At 36.1% G+C, this 16,947-nt stretch overlaps 1 protein-coding gene across 1 annotated transcript in view; it reads right to left on the bottom strand.

Moving 5' to 3' along the window:
• ERC2 (ELKS/RAB6-interacting/CAST family member 2) overlaps positions 1-16,947 on the bottom strand; it is a 297,125-nt gene that overhangs the window by 26,215 nt on the left and 253,963 nt on the right. Inside the window, exon 18 of the mRNA XM_053954051.1 lies at positions 1,123-1,270. Coding sequence (XP_053810026.1) covers positions 1,123-1,270 — 148 coding nt within the window. The remainder of the gene's footprint in view (positions 1-1,122; positions 1,271-16,947) is intronic.

The following is a 16,947-nucleotide window of genomic DNA, read 5'->3' as shown; positions in this document are numbered from 1 at the left end:
GAGATTATTTTGGCATCAATTTAATCTAGTTAAATAGCTTTACTGAAGATCTTTATCGCTATAAATAATGGAGGTATTTGAAGTATTTGGTTACAATTCTAACTGAAGTTATCCAACACAATGCTTCTCTAGCAATCCTCTTCCTCCTCTCTGTCTGAAGAAAGTCATCAGTGTTTTGAACACTTTCCAGCTATAGCTTAAAGGTTCAACAACAAAACAAAACAAGCACATCAACAAAACAGTTGCTCAGTTCTCTGACAGACATTTTTTTTAAAAGGTGTCATGGAACATAGCAAAGGGGTGTGTTCATTTACTCTTCAGGAACCTAAGATGAAGGCAAAAAAGGGAGATGTCTAACAAAGAAAATAAGTACTCTTTCTTTTCCAAAGCAAACCAAAACAAAAATCCCTAAAATTATTTGGAACTCAACATCATCTGCTCTGGTGCAGCACAGTGATAAGTGATAAAAAGCATGAAGCATGTCTGCCTATTTATCATACAGATTTTGATTAAATGCATCCTGGGCAGCTGACTGACCTGAGAGACAACTGCATCATGGCCAGAACATATGTGATAACATCTGTTTCTAGAGAGTTTTTAAACTATATATAGTTTTTTATTTAAACCTCAAATTACTTATAATGTTGAAGACACAGTGATTTTTACCCATTTGAGAATTTATTTTAAGGATAATCACAATTTCTAGATAACCTCTCAAAAAGCCTGAAGCCCTCGGGAAACACAATTATTTTACAACAGATAAGCAAATAACTGAACAAGAGGAGGTTAAAAAGACTCAACAGAATGGACAGAACTTGCTTTATGCAAAGAGCATCTGCTACCCCCTTTCACAGAATTAAGAAGGTTGGAAACTATATGAAAAGGGAAAACAAAATGTATTGGCTGCATATAATATGAGCCAAGCAAATGTGCAGCTCATCCTTAACAACTCCAGAGAAGCAATAAACACTTAAATGGAACACATCCTACCTTGTGCAACTGCTGACACGTGTCAGACCTGGCTTGAACACTCCCAAAAGGACATCAGCATAAAACAGTGCAAATGAAAATAAGTGCCAGTTTTCTGTTGCTATGAAAGTATGAAAAGTAAAGTCTCCCCACCTGCTGTTTTAACTGATGTACTAATCTGTCCTTCTCTCGTTTAAGAGCCATTACTTCATCTTGCGTCTTCTTTTTCTTTGAGGCAGACAGCTCAAGCAAGGCAATATTTGCATCTTTTTCACTAATTGCAGCAAGCAAAGCTTCCTGTCTGATAAAATAAAATTAAAATTGTTACATTCTCATTAAAACAGAATATATATTGCTATACCACACTATGTGAGATGTTTCTTTCAATCACTAAGAGAACAATCACTTACCTTTGGAACACTTCAAATAGCAAACACTGTCAGGTCTAACCAAATCATGAAATAAACTAATTAGGCAAAAATTTCTCTTTATAGACTTTTCATTATTTGCTTCATCAACCATTTATCACAGTCTATTTTACTACAATATGATATCTAACAATAGTTCTGTGAAATGTCTTGCTTTTAAAAATCTTAGATTTTTTCTTTTGTAATTCACTCTCCTGAATTCTAGAATTCCTTACACAAATCTCTTTTGATGTATGCAGCTCACAGAGATTGAATAATAGAAAGAAGATATAGATAAAACCAACTTTTATATTATTCTGTTAACTTGGTACTCTAGAGCTCTCAGTGCAGGAATCTCTGGATATCTTCCTCATATTTACTTACATGTTTTCCTATGGATTTATTATCATATGCTGTGTCAACAGAAAAATATATTTCTAAAAGTAAAATACAAGTTTTTTGATCTGATTGTTCATGAGAAATAATTTCCTTTGCAATCTTTGCAATCTTGACCCCTCAGTTTTAGAGAGTGAACATAATCTTACAGCGCTCAGATAAATATGGGATAACACAGACACAAGGATACATCACAAATAGTTTGTGAGGAAATAAGACAAAGGCAATTTTTTACAACATGCAGTTGAAAGCACAGATCTTGCAGTATCTTATACCCTAAAATGCTCATGCTCTGGCAAGGCCATAATCTGTCCTTTAATTTCAAAAATAAAAGAAATATATTCACCTTCTGCAACATATTCAGTGACAGACTATGACTTATCAGCCAAGAAAGAGCACATAATACCTAATAGCTTTTAGAAAAGAATACATTATGGCCTGCACCTTTTCCCAGAACTATATAAGATCAATCATTAAAAAATAAACATGGATAAATGAATCATAAATTAACCTTAGGCTCCAACTGCTAATAAATGTAAGAATACGGCTCGTGAACTTCATACAGTCAAGGTGAGCTAAAAGTTTGGAATTTTCACAGTCCTGTGCTTGCCAGCAAAAATGTCAAGAAAGTTACTTCGCTTTTATTTCAAAGTTCCTAATGTATTAATATAAATATTTATAGGACAATATTTCTGATGGAGTCAAAGAAAAACAATCCATTTATTTTAGGCAAAGTTATGCGACATGGATCAATTTTAGATAAACAGTTGCATTTTATTCATACACTTTAATAGTCTCATTTATTATTCTGTCTTGTTCATTCAAATCTCAGTTAAATGATGTTTAAAAGAGAATGCTGTAAGACTCCAACAGTCTTATTTTAAATTATAGTTATGAATTATTTTAAATAACCAATATTACACAAAAAATATATATCAGAGGGTTGCATATCCATTATGTTAATTTGAAATGAAGTATAGGTACATTGTTCTTCTATAAACCTCACAATAATGCATAAAAATTGCTGTGTAGTAATTTGTAAAAGACTGTCAGTCTGTTGGTGTGTTGTGCTGAAGTACCTATTCCATAACATTTTCATTAAAAGATCAGATTTTTAATGCACCAAAATAGAAAAAACAAGGTGATTTGCTACGCTATTCATTTCCTCTGAACTTGCAGAAAGCAAGCAATTTATCATAAAATCATGGAATGGTTTGGGTTGGGAAGGACCTTAAAGCCCATCCAGTGCCAACCCTGCCACGGCAGGGACACCTTCCACTGTCCCAGCTTGCTCCAAGTCCCATCCAACCCGGCCTTGGGCACTGCCAGGGATCCAGGGCCAGCCACAGCTGCTCTGGGCACCTGTGCCAGGGCCTCACCTCCCCCACAAATGTCAGGCATGACAACACAAGTTCTCTGGCAGAAATAAAGGTATTCTGTGACTTTAAAGCCAAAGAAAAGGAAACAGCATATTGCATATAGGCATAGAATATGTTCTTCCAAATTAAATAAGGTTCTCTCCTCTGCAGTTTTCTGAGAGGAAAACTCTCTTTCACTGTCATAAAATTACAGAGAAAGTTAGTTAGAAGTGTAATAATGCTCCAGTTATAATATCTCAAGATAAACATTAATACTACCATCACAAACCTACCTAATTTTTGTGTGTTAAAGAAACCTAAATCTCAGAATTTCCAAGGTTTTAGAATATATTTAAGTTCAATTTTAAGTTGTATAGGTTAACTCCATGCCAGCCAGCCCCAATATAATATGTCTGCTCTCTAATAGCAAATTCCACAGCAAATACTTGTCACCCATGAGGTTTTTAATGATATATAGTTATTTAACACATATTACAGCTGTAAAAAGCCAAAAATTGAATAAAACTATTAAATTAAAGGTTGAAAAGGACATGAAGTATACTGAAGTTTACTTCTTTGTTTGAAGTTTACTTCTTTACTTCTTTTTTGAATTTTTACTAAAATTCAGTATACTGAATTTTACTTCTCTGAAGTTTAGATCATGTCACTGCCTCTAAATTGGCAGTAAAAACACAAACCTGACTAGTGAGGAAGAAGAGTCAGAACTACTGAATTATTTGGTATCATTTCAACATCTGATAATAGGATTCAGTCACATCCAGCCTACTTTAAAGTAACAGATGAGGTGAAACCTTTCATGGGAGAGGAGAGCCATGCTTTGAGAAATCTGCACTCTGCAGCCCCAAACCCACAAAACTTTGCAGACCCTTGCGTGTATTTTCTCAGCTGATGGGGATTTTCCTATCTTGGGAAAATATGTAACCAAACACTTTATTCCAGGAAATAATGACTCATATCAACCACTTCCAGGAAATGATGGTTCATAGTCATGTGAAATAGCTGCTGTCAAATCACACCACAAGTGGTCCACTGAGACACTCCGAGATTTGAATCAAACCCACAGCACATATATGTTTAAACTGCACCCCCAACATTATTGCCAACATATTTTTTAAATCTTTGTAGTTAATTTAAGTGGAGCTGGGAGGAGACGACTGCACGATACAAGAGTGGGGATTTCTGGGGAAGTGCTTCCCCAGCCACATGGAATGATGAACACATCAAAAGCAAACTCACACTGCCAGCACTGTTGGAGCCACCCAAATGTGAGCCAGCCTCCACTGAGGAGCTGCAAAGCCTCAGCTATCTGAGACAAGGTGTTTTAGCTCTGGCATGGTGCCACACGACGTGCTGATGGCTTCCAGACTGGGGCTGGCTCACACAGCCTGCCCAGGGTGGGCACAGCACTGTCTGCACAGACATATTCCTGGATGTGGCAGCAGATTATCCATGTTTATTAGCATGGATAATCTCAAATATAAGTGTCATTTAACCAGGCATGCTGGTTAACAAGAGGCTGGCATAGCTGGTCTGTTCTACCAAATGATATGTCAGATGCTTTAATTCTTGTTAATTAACTACTCCTGCTCAGAGGGAAGACAGAGAAGCCCAAAGATTTTATTATTTTTTTAAAGTACAAAATAAAGATGCAGATTGTGATAGAGCACCTGAGGAAAGCCATGTCCTCCTTTACTCCTGCATGGCCTAGGATCCAGCCCCCACTAGGTCCCTGGAAGACAGAAGTGGAAAAAGACCATGCCCACACTTGTGAGGCACTGGAAGTGAAGAGATCCAAGCATTTATGAAGCTGCCTCTCAGGACAGACTGGGATCTCTACATTATCATATCCTATTTATTACATTTTGCACTCTAGTTTACCCACACCTGTGAAAATTGTTATGCTCGCCTGTCATCATATTTCAAGTTTCCTATGGAAGAACAAAATCTCATGGACAGAGGAAATCTATTATAGCTATTCAGTGACCTTGCTAAAAAATTAAAATTGCTGCTTCTGCAGCAAACATTTGAAATGAGATTATCTGGCCACTAGGAACAAGGTTAATATGGCAGCAAAGTGGCTGACAATAACGATTTTCTCACCTACAAACACAAAGCAATTTCATTCAAAAATGTAAACTGGTGGCAAGGTTTTTACCTAAATCTCTCAGGTAAGTCATACACTTCTACTTTGCTGCGAGAAAATCAAACTCATCATGAGTTTTAATGCTAGAATTTTTAAAAATCAAGACCTGATTTGGCACCAAGAGCAACATACAGTCTGATACAGTCTCCGCTAACATGCCTAAGAGTGTAAGCATAATTTATAATTCCTAATTATCTACTGTGTCAGGAAAAAAAATGACTATCCAAATACAGTTCTACAGAGATGTTATCACTATTTGCAGCCAAAATGTCTCCTTATTGTTTAATAAATTATAGCAATAAAATACATTTTAAAATAATTTATTAGAGCAGTGGATTAAATGACATTCTTTAACAGTAATATTTATAAAGAGTAATCCCTTTTGTTATTAGTAGTTTTTCCTCTCTTTTTTTGGCAAACTAATCTGTTATACAAATAACAGGGTAGTATTTTTAACAGCAAAAAAAAAAATCAGTCTAACTTTTCAAAGTAAAAGTAAGTAAACCCTCAAATTAAAAATATATATATTAAACCTAACAGCAAATGCTCCAAATTGGTAATTATTCTGTACATTTGTCTTTCACCTTCATAAAGTAATTCCTAGGATTCCCAGCTTATATCTTCCACTATAATATGCTGCTTATTGCAAGGAGAGAAGGGAAAACTTTTCCCTGGAAAAGCAAAACCTATGAAATGAAATTTCTCCTCCCCTGGCAAAGGCTGCCTGCAACAACTCACAGCAATCTAAGGCAAGTCTCCTTAACACAGAGCCAGTGAATACAACAGTCTCTAAACAAGCACACTCACAGCTGAGGGATCTGGGCTGACAGTCCAAGTGCTTCCACTAAGAGGTACCAAGGAAATTTGCACAAAAATCTGACTATACTTAATGTCACTTCATATAAAATACAAAAGAACAGATGGAAGAAACACTACTGCTGTGATGGCCAGGAATTTACACAAGTTGTGTTCTACCCAAAATTCCAGTTTGTATAATGTTTTCATTAACTAATGAATGATGGACTAGAAAATCTACTTGTTACATTTCAATGAGGCTTCAGAATGGGGGGATTTTTCATGTGCCATGAAGACAGGAATAAAATTGGTCTTTCCAAACCAAAGATGCTGTCTAGAAGAGTAAGGAGAAACTCCATATTGGTGATCCGGTGTGAATAAGGCAAGTATCATACTAAGAAGTAAAAACAAAAGTAGATTGCAAGGCAGAAGTGAATCTTTTCATCTACACAAAAAGCCTTAGCTGAAATACTTAATCCAGTACTCTGTGAAAAATGTGGAAAAAGGCAGAAAAATGACTGATGAGAAAACATCGAGAAAAACTATAATAAATAGTCTATGAGGGACAACATGATAATAAGAACATAAAATGCTATGTCAAAATTGAAATAGAACTACTTTTTTCTATATTCATGGCACACAGAACAGGTAATGTCCATAAATTGCAGAAGAAAGCAGCAATTTTTTTCCTCCTAATATCTAGCCAAGGTGTAATGATAATGGCCATTCCTCAGTGATAGTCAAATACAAAGATTCCTTTCCTTGGAGGAATGATCAATTATTAATCTGATAATAGAGATAGCTTTTAAACAAACAGAAAGTATAAAATAATATAAATCTTTTAGTAAAGTCACTGGAAGTAGTGTCAAAGAAAAATCTGAATTAAAAAAAAAGTACCTTATTGAGGATTAGAGAAAGCAGATGATAGCAAAGTATCTCATTTATAAATGTCACATAACACCTGAAAAATGCAATCTTGGGGATCTCTAGCAGTACATACACAGAGTTTGCATTTGTGAAAGCATCTGTCCTGGAGTGAAAAAATTACTTAATATGAAAAGGAAGTCTTAGCATAGTAGAAGGGAAGATAAGATAATGCAAGAAGAAATAAATCCATGAAAGTCTCTGTTGAATGCCAAACTGAAAAAGTATATTGTATACAGTATTTTATCAAACTTCAGCCTAAACAAATGTCAAATGGAATAATTTTTTTAACAAATATGGGCAACAACTGAGAAAAAAGGGTTGCTCACTAGCATATATTTAGTCAAGATTAACTAAGGATAAAAAAATGTACTAAGAACAGATTTAATAACCCTAAACTGTCATTCAGCTAGTAGGAGGTATTCAAGATACAGCTAATAAAACACAAAAAAATGGTTCTAACCACCCACAAAAAATCTCAGTAGTATAAAACACTGAAGGATGACCACTAAGATAAATGCTTTCTTTTGAGAGCTGCCTTGCAGTTAACCTTCTTAAAGAGTCTCCCAGAAACCTCTAATCATAATACATTGCATTGCCACTTATCACAGTCAATTTAGAAGTGTGCTCTGTAAACACTGCTGCCTTACTCCCCACCTCTGTTAGTCTAAGAATAATTTTTTGAGCTTTAATAAAAGAACCCATGACAAGTTTTTGGGAGGTGGGGTGAGTTCTTAGAAACAGTCCAATTGTAACCTAGTAGAATTCCAAGATTAAGATTTATAGAAACAAGACCTTCTAATGAGAACTTTTACTGCCTTTACTACCTAGGCTGTTCTCCACAAAATACAGAAATGCAATTTTAAAAGTCACTATTAAAGCTAAATCAAGTCAGAAATGTTTGAACTAATGATATACAGTACAATACCAGCCAGCTTCTTACATGCTAATCATACTGAAGGACAAAAAAAAACCCAGTTCAATCAACTTTTTCACTTTAATTATTGTTTTCTTTCCCTCGTGACCCCCGGTATTCAACCTTAAGTTCAGTAGGAGGTGACTAGAGATAGACGGTGATGAGAGATCCTGTTTGAAACAGCTTCTCTCTGTCACTCCCAAAGCAAATAAATGGTTTGTTAAAACATGCTGTTAATCCATTATGGATGTGCATGCATCTTAGAAAATAAACTTCAGAATATTATTGGTATTTTAAAGCTTTTTCTGACAGAAAATTTATCTCTCCAGTTGCTCGACAAAAGCACATTTATACATTTCTCCTTTTAAATGAACAGTTATCTTGCACTGTATTCAAAGAACAAACCCCTTTGAAATACTTCCAGAAGACAAAGACAGCATGAAATGGCATTTTGGGTTGTGCTGGTTCCCTTAACAGCAAACACAGACAACTATTGATGCTCCACAGCCCAAACACACCAAGAAAGGGCTGCTCCATTAAGGGAGGGACAGAAAAAGAGAGCCCTGCTCTTACACACCCCACTCCAACCCAACAAACACTTTTCCTCACATTATCTGAGTATCAAACCCCGAATTTTCCATCTGATCAAGTCTTCTGCTGGAAGCAGGTGTGAGCATGAACTACCAGTGTGTACATTGTGTGAGACAGACAACAAATATTCTCTATATCACACCTGTATTGAATTTATATTAGGTGTAGATTAGACTAAAATCAAGGAGAAAAGGGAAGATTCATCTGTCCCTAATATGAAATTTCAGACTAAAAGGAAAGAAGCAAAAGAGAGGACCTGATTCTGAATAATCTCAAGGAGTTTCTTGACAAAGCAGCTTCCTTATCCATCTTTGCTTTTCCTCCATTCTACCTCCCCAGAGCCACAGTTCATTACTCCCATAATCATACCTCTATTTACATCTTCCACATTGCCTTAGCAATGTGGAAATTGGCAATTTCAAATTATTCACTTTTTTCCTCAACAGCAATTTGAAATGAGTATATAGGTCCTTTATTAAGGAAACAAAACTAATGCAGATTAAAAGGCAAAGAAGGAACTTCATGTCCAGCTTTTGGGACTAGTTTTCAAGTAAGAAGTTGGACACTCAACTGCCCTTTGAATTCTCTGAACTTTTCCAAGCCCAATAACATTGTACTTCTGATGTCTCAATAACTTCTATTTTAGAAATGGCACATAAGTAAAACAGATGGCCTAGAAAAGACATTGTGAAAGCAATCACATCACAGTTTCACAGATCATGCTTCTATAACCACTGCATTATCATTTCATTCAAACAGGCAGCATTGCTCACACAGGAGTAGACGTAACAAGCTTCAGATTGTGTGACAAATGCAGAGGAAAAAAATAATTCACAGTCCTGCAAAGCAAAGCATAGAAGAAATTAGATGACAATTATTCCTGAGTTCTGCAGCTTTTTACTGGAACTGACTCCTGTTGCTCATTTGGCTTTGTTTGATTCTCCACAGGAATGACACCAACACTTGGATAAAATCCCTCTGCCTGCTTTGTGCCACAGCCCAAAGCAGTGCAGAAATGGGGATTGCTGGGAAGAACTATGGGATCTGAGCACATGGGATTGTGTTACAGCACAACATGGCACTGCACAGGGTCCACCTAAGTTAAACAGGAAAACAAAACTACAGGTAATCTGTCACTGTCAGCCCCCTCATCCTTCAACACCACTTTTTTTGTTTATAGAAGACAAAGATAAAAGTGCTTTGGAGGAAGAATGGTTTGATCTTTAGAATATAGTTCTTGGTAATGTTTTTGAACTGCCAAATAAAGGTTTAAGCAGGGAAAACTATGTTACTATTAAGAGCTATTATGGCTTTAATGAATTTGCAGAGAATTCAAAATATTTGAGTCAAAGACATAAAACTGAGATGCAGAAATGCAATATTAAAAAAAAAAAAAACTTTGTTTTTTAACTTTTGTTAACTATAATCTGTCCTTAATATTGAGTTGAAAATATATTCCAAATAACCATTTGTTAAAAAGTAGATGGTTATATTTAAGAATCAGTGAGGCTTTTTTCAGCTTTTAATAAATGCTGATCAAGAAAATTATCCATACAAACAAAAAATATAAAAAACTCTATTTCCTTCCTTTCCACTGGAAATTAAAGAAAAATATTAATTTGGTTTTAAAATAAGTCTTCCTTCTTAAGGTCTTCCTTCTAATTTTCACAATTCTACAAAGAACTGCCCTTTGAACAACAAATATAGAACTCCTAAAATCCAATGTAGATCACAATGAACTTGAAAATATGTCACAAAGTGGCTCTGAATCTAAGTGGCTTTGAATCAAAATCTATAAATCAGTATGAATATATTAGAATTCATGCCTTGATCTTTACAGTGCATTAGAAGGCAATTTTGACAAATAAAACTGCTGGGGCACCTAGAGAATTAACAGAATGCACTCTCTTGGCAGTGAGATGAATTGTCATTCATATTTGATAACTGATCTGAGGGCACCGTTTAAATGCTCAGCAAACCAGTGCCATGTAAATCCCACCAGTCACAAATACATGTCAGAGTACACTCTGTATGTGAGCCTGAAGCCAAGAAACCCTTCAGATGTCTGAACAAGCACCCCTGACACACACCCCCCAAGAAGGCTGATATTTTCATATTTTAACTATTTAAACTTACATCTGTGAGGTCAGAAACATAATTACCTTTACTAACATGACGACATTCATAATTTATTTCTACATTATGAGTGTATGTTAAAAGTTAAATAGCTTAATTTGATTGATACAGGAAATTCTATCAATTATTACAACTCAACATTTTTATTTTGTAAAATTATGGTTTTGTTAAACTTGCCTGGTTGATAAGGTATTGCTAGGCACATAAGAAATTTAACATATCATTTCTGACAATTTCATTATATCTGAAACGACTGGAACAAACCACAGAAAACAAGTATTAACACCAATAATTATTGGAGCTAATATTAAAAAAAAATAAACACCTGGATAAAGAAGATAAGTTATTGTTATTTCTTCTCTAACTAGCAGGCCACAATTCCTTTAGGTGCGGAATGTCTAAAGACCTAATTGCCTAAAAACATTGTATCAGAGAATATTGATTCAAACCCTGCCCCATTACTTTATCTCAGTTGAAAAAACCTCCAAACTTCATTTTTAATAAAATACTGCACACTCAAAATACAGCCTATGAAATGAATAACTATAAAATAGAAAAGTATCAATAAAGACAATGAAAGCCTGGAGTAGGAACAAGATATTTACAAGGAGAGAGGAAATTAGGCAGCAGCACACAAATATTTCTCTAATTAGTGTCTTAAAAGATTGAGAATGAAAGAGATAGGATACCACATGATGTTATTTAATTATATAACTTCCCTGCTAATGGAGCTGTTCACAAGCATTGCCAGAAGCACAAAGACCTCACATGATTCAACTTTGCATAAAGAAGTTTCCTCATTGATCTTCTTTGGTGGGTTAACTGCTTGAAAATCTGTTTCTGACTAAGGAGACATTCTAGAAAATGCAAATGTAGAGTCTTGGAGCTCTAAAATAACCCACCCTGGCTCACAATGAAGACACTTTGTGCTGTCTTTCTCAAAGCAGACTAAAGAGGTATAAACCATGTCTGATCAGGTTTAGAGCCCACAGGATGGACGTTGGAACGGCATTCACAGTAGAAATAACAGAACTGAGATATCTTAATATAGTTCCATAATGAATTGTAGCATGTTTAATCTTGATAAACAACTTCTTACATGTCATACCAAACTAACACATGAAGTCCCTATTGATTTCAGTAACATTTCTGACAGTCTTTAGCAAAACTTCTTAAACTGAAGTACTTTTATTCCAGGAAAAAAGGCTTTGCTTTTGTGCTAAGATCAAGTTGGTTCAAATTCTACTACAAAAATCGATAATAAAATCACTTTATCCATAAACTACACTGGCTACTGAAAATCAGTACTAGATGATACTTTTGAAATTATTCAAATCAGTGAACTAGAATTAAAGAACTATATGGTTCTTTCTGTTTGTTGGTTGGTCAATCAAACTGGTGTTTCTGTCTTGCCAATATTTTATCTATCATCTCTTTCCATTGTTGGAACACTTCCTTACCAAGCTATCAGCCAGTGTCAGAAACCAACTGGTCTAGTTGGGTATTCTCAACTAGAGATATATATGTTAAAATAACTTAGGTGAATCTTCTTGGGAGAAGAGGGTATTGAGACTTTTCCAGAAGCAGCTACCAAATACAGGTCAGAGAGCAAAATCAGGTTTCCCCAGGGACAGTCCTACAAGAGGTAAGTTTGCAAGAACATTTGAATTAATAAAGATTGCTAAATTTCCATAGTGGCTATGGTACAAAAATCTCTAAATTCCTTCCAAACGTAAGACATGGACTGTCCAGCTAACAAAAATCAATAGTGCTTTTGGGAAAAAAAAAAAAAAAAAAAATTCAGTAATTAAAAAAAAAAAAAAAAAAAAAAAAAAAAACAAACACAAAACAAAACCAAAAAAAACTCTCTTTAGAATCAGAGGATGTGTTCTGGGGCCTCTGCATGCCCATGGTTGACTTTTTTAAAACTATGTCCAAAGTTGTACACTTACTGCAAACCGTGGATAAGCTCTAGAATCCAAGACAAAAAAAAAAAAAAAAATATTTCTGAGCAGGATTTTGAACATTACCTGAATCAACAGCACATCTGGAAAGAATTGTGGCAGAATCAGCCTAAGAAGTAGTTGCCATGGAAAATGCTGGCTGAAGTTGCTATCCGGGTGGCCTTGTGACTCACACAAATAATGTGATCCATTTTCAGATGAGCTGTCACTAGAAGGAGGAATGCTAATAGAAGTGCCATTGCTATGAGAAATAAAACAGCAGCTGTTAATTTCTGCAATGAGCAGAGATTCAGTACAGGTGGGAGATAATAATGGCACCTCAGCTGCTCAGAGAAGCCAGAAGTTACCAAATCAAAGTCTAGATAGAATAGGAGGTGTAGGATCTTTTTCCTCTTGCACAAAAGGGACCTCCTTAGTCCCTACAACTCAACTCTGCAAGTACCTCTGCTGCTGAGTATGCACTCCAGCACAAAAGAAAATGCACACTCTCAGAATACAAAATGATGAAATATTCTAGACATTACTTTAAAGCATATGAGAACCATCCTAGCTGGCTACAACAATACTTCCCCAAATAAGAAAGTAACACAAAAATTTGCCAAAAAGAAAGACAGAATGCAGCATTACCCTTTCTGGACCAGAGGATTAACAAAAAAAACAAAAATTCATGTCAGGATCGAGCACAAAGAAATTTTATCTATGTCTGCCTTATTTTTTTAAAAAAATAAGAGAAAAGCATGCAGGTTATTATTTTATTCATTACAAAACCCTGTAATTTAACAACAGAAAACAAAGTTCTAGCTAACAAAGAACTGAGGTATTTTTAAATGTAGGAAACACTATGTAAAAGTCTAATAAAGAAAATATTTAAAACTATATTCAAGTATTAAAGACATAGCTGATTTGTTTCTTCTATTAATTTTAAAGCTACATTTTGAATATTCCTCATGGTTCTACAGTTAAGGTTGACTTCAGCTTATCCTTAAGGCAGAGATTGGTACTATACAGAGTACAAAGGAACAAAGTATGTTTCTCCCCAAATTACTTCCATGCTTCTGAACATTAGTGGAAGTTACTCTGTAATGAACAATTACTAACAGCTACAATTGTCTGGGAGGAACAGAGTCCATATGATGTTTATAAAGGCTGACATATTCAGTTCACATTCACAGGAAGCAGAGTAGCTTGAAGCAAGAGATCTGAACAAGGAACTCATCACATCAGTGCTGACTACCTAAGTGAAAAGCAAATCAGCAAAGTGTATTGGAACACAGTTTCACATGTGTTGACAATACCTCCAAAATATGTTTTCTAAGCAAACACTGTCTCAGACACTCATATAATAAAGAAAATTATATTTATTTCTCTGGAATCACTACAGTGAATAAGACACATGAGAATATAATAAAAGGAGGAACTGCTAACAGGTATTTCCTCAATAGCTATTTTATCAACAGGTAGCATAACTCTTACTGGTTATAATCAAATCCTGGTGTTAGCCAGTGAATTTTTGATGGATTTGGAATACTAAATAGAGATTAAGTTTTTAGTACTTTCCATTTGACTGTAAGCAACGTCACTAGTTGCCAACCTTTCTGCAACTGAAAATCTCTTAAGGGGCAATGTCCCACTGAGTGACCCAACTTGACATCCTGCCCGTTCAACCAACAGCTCCTCTGCTCCCTGCAGCTGTGCCAGCACTGTCACTTGGCCAGGAAGGTGGCTGGCTTGGAATCTCTGTCCTGTGCACCCCAACAGCCCCAGCTCCAGCCAGCTGATACACAGACGATTGAAGGACAAACTGCATAAACCCAAAACTTACCTGGCAGAACTTATCAGAGCAGTTTACTTTCTGTAGTGCCTCATCATTAAGTTTCTGTTATTATCTGGTAACTAAACCAGCACTCATAATGTAGTAAAATGAATAAATCAGAGCACAATCAAAATCTGCTGAAAACAATAGCCCAAGTTTAAGACTTTATTTATAAATGACCAATTCTTGAACTGAGAGATGGACAGAACCCCAACTGTGTCCCCAACTCCTTTCCAGAAACACCTGAAGTTCCTCCAAGGACTCAAGTATATATTTTGATTGTTGAGAGAGGCCTTAGTTTTTCAAGTAACAGAACAGCAACTCAGAAACTATTTCCAAGTCCACAAAGAAATGATTACTGACAATGTCTACTGCACCTCACTGGCAATTTGCTAAACATACTGATAAAATTTGCTAGTTAAAAAGCTGTGGCATTAATTTTCTTAAGATCAATCTAACAGAAATCACCTTAAATTAATATATTCCAGCAGTGAAACCTCGGCTGCTTCAGGACAGGAGACAAGCTACCAAAAGAACAAATAGCATTTCCCAGCATGTAATGACTTACAGGTTAATTTTCAATTGTCACATTTAAGGTGATCTACTGTTCTTTAATATACAATTACAAACCCATCAATTTGACATTATTTCATAGTGTACATAGCAAAATATGTGCTTACAAATTTCTTAAAAAAAACCCTGTAACTTCAGCCTAATTGATTAAAGAAAAATGAAGTTACTGAACAACATTCAATATATCCCACAGATCCTTTTTGCACAGAAACTGAACTGGTGAGAAATCTACTAAGGGCCATAAAACTCTTGGACTTTATTGTTGTTGGAGTTTATTGTTGTTTATCCCAATCAGGTAAGACCACAGTTTAGGAAATCCTAATCAAGAAAATATTTTAAGTAAATCTCATGAGCCATAGGCTGTGTCAGTACCCAGCACAAAGTCACTGCTTCCAGGTGTTTTGTGATTATATCCCAATAATGAACAAAACCATCTTTCAGGAGCCAGACCAGCTCACCTGAGCAGAATGTCCACACTGAAACAGGGACAGGAGAGCTTGCTGGCAGGTTTGAGAGCAACAGGTAACACTCACACATGAGAAACACAAGTCCTTTGCTCCTTGCTTGATCTGTCAGAGGCCCATGGACCTGTGAAAATGCTCTCCTGCACCTTCATGAGCCCTAACCACAGTAATGCACAAGCTACTCTAGTACCACAGAACTTGAGGTAAGGATTAAGTTTCACGTTGCTCCTGCCAGGAATCCCCAGAAAAAATTATCAGAATGTGTCTTCTGAGTATCATAAAATAGAGATATTGAGAATTCCAGGCATGGGGTTTTTTTCCTATTCAATACAGATGAGCAATAGTATAGCTAACTAAACCACAGCAACTCTCCGGAGTAAAAAAATCCAGCTGCTAGATTTGGTCCAAGTCTAATTCTGAAAAGGGACCCCAAGGACTCTAGTCCTCATAAGGTCACCATGTGGTATCAATTGGCCTAAAGTGCCTTTCCAAGCACCTTTTTTTGTCAAAGATTCCTGGTTCCCCATGCTCCATGCAGCCTGCACAGCTGGCGCACATTATTCTTCAGCTCATCCAGACTGGGGGCCTGGTTTTAACAAGGTCACAGGATCAGAGGGCACAGCAACTCTCTCCTATCTCATATATTCTAGAGTTTCCTTCCTGTGCAAGTTAAATGTAAAGGTGAGTTGATGGGATTACTTGCAGATCTCACCCTGCCATCCTTCAGAGAATCTCCATTCGCAGACTTTCAGCACTGTCCATCAACAAGAGATGCTCTTGGAGGAGAGCAAAGCTCTGTTTTAAGAAAACACGTACTTCCAGGTGCCAAGGAAAAGACCACATGTGTCCAATTCATCCTGGTTCTGGCTTTGTCCTTCCCTTGCAGACTCTCCATAGAAGGTGCACCTTGTGAAACTGGGAAGGCAGTGCGTCCACCAACAGACCCTCTCCTACCAAGAGGTTCTAACTCTGGACAAGATCAGTTTAAATGAAAAATACAACCAGTCTATCAAGGACGTCTGAGTGCATAAAGCCTAGGGACTGTGGAGATTTGGGCAATACAACAGCAGAAGTGCCAGGGTCAGATCTTAAGTGTGAATCAATGCAGTCCTAAGTCAAGCAGCTGCTTCAGATGAGCATTGCCATGGGCATTATGTTCTTTCAGAGTCCTTCCCTAATTTCTTTTGCCTAAATGGGCCTAAACAATACACCTGAATAACCAGAACATCTCTATTACTTTCATCAGGAAAAAGTGAACCCTATATTTGAGGGAAGAAATCCTTAGCTGTTCCAGCTACTATGTATTACACATATAATAAATAGATATTTTCAGTGAAACTCTCAGTACTTTTACTTTCCAAATACTATTTTCATTGTACTCCCACTAGCAAATGTTTACACACAATATCTCAATCCAGAAAAACAACAGAGATTACAAAGAATTTCTCAAACACGGCTGCCATTCTCTCCCAGTGTA

Source organism: Vidua chalybeata, chromosome 12 (assembly GCF_026979565.1).
Source record: "Vidua chalybeata isolate OUT-0048 chromosome 12, bVidCha1 merged haplotype, whole genome shotgun sequence".
Taxonomy (NCBI): domain Eukaryota; kingdom Metazoa; phylum Chordata; class Aves; order Passeriformes; family Viduidae; genus Vidua; species Vidua chalybeata.
This window is presented reverse-complemented; position numbering and strand designations above follow the sequence as displayed.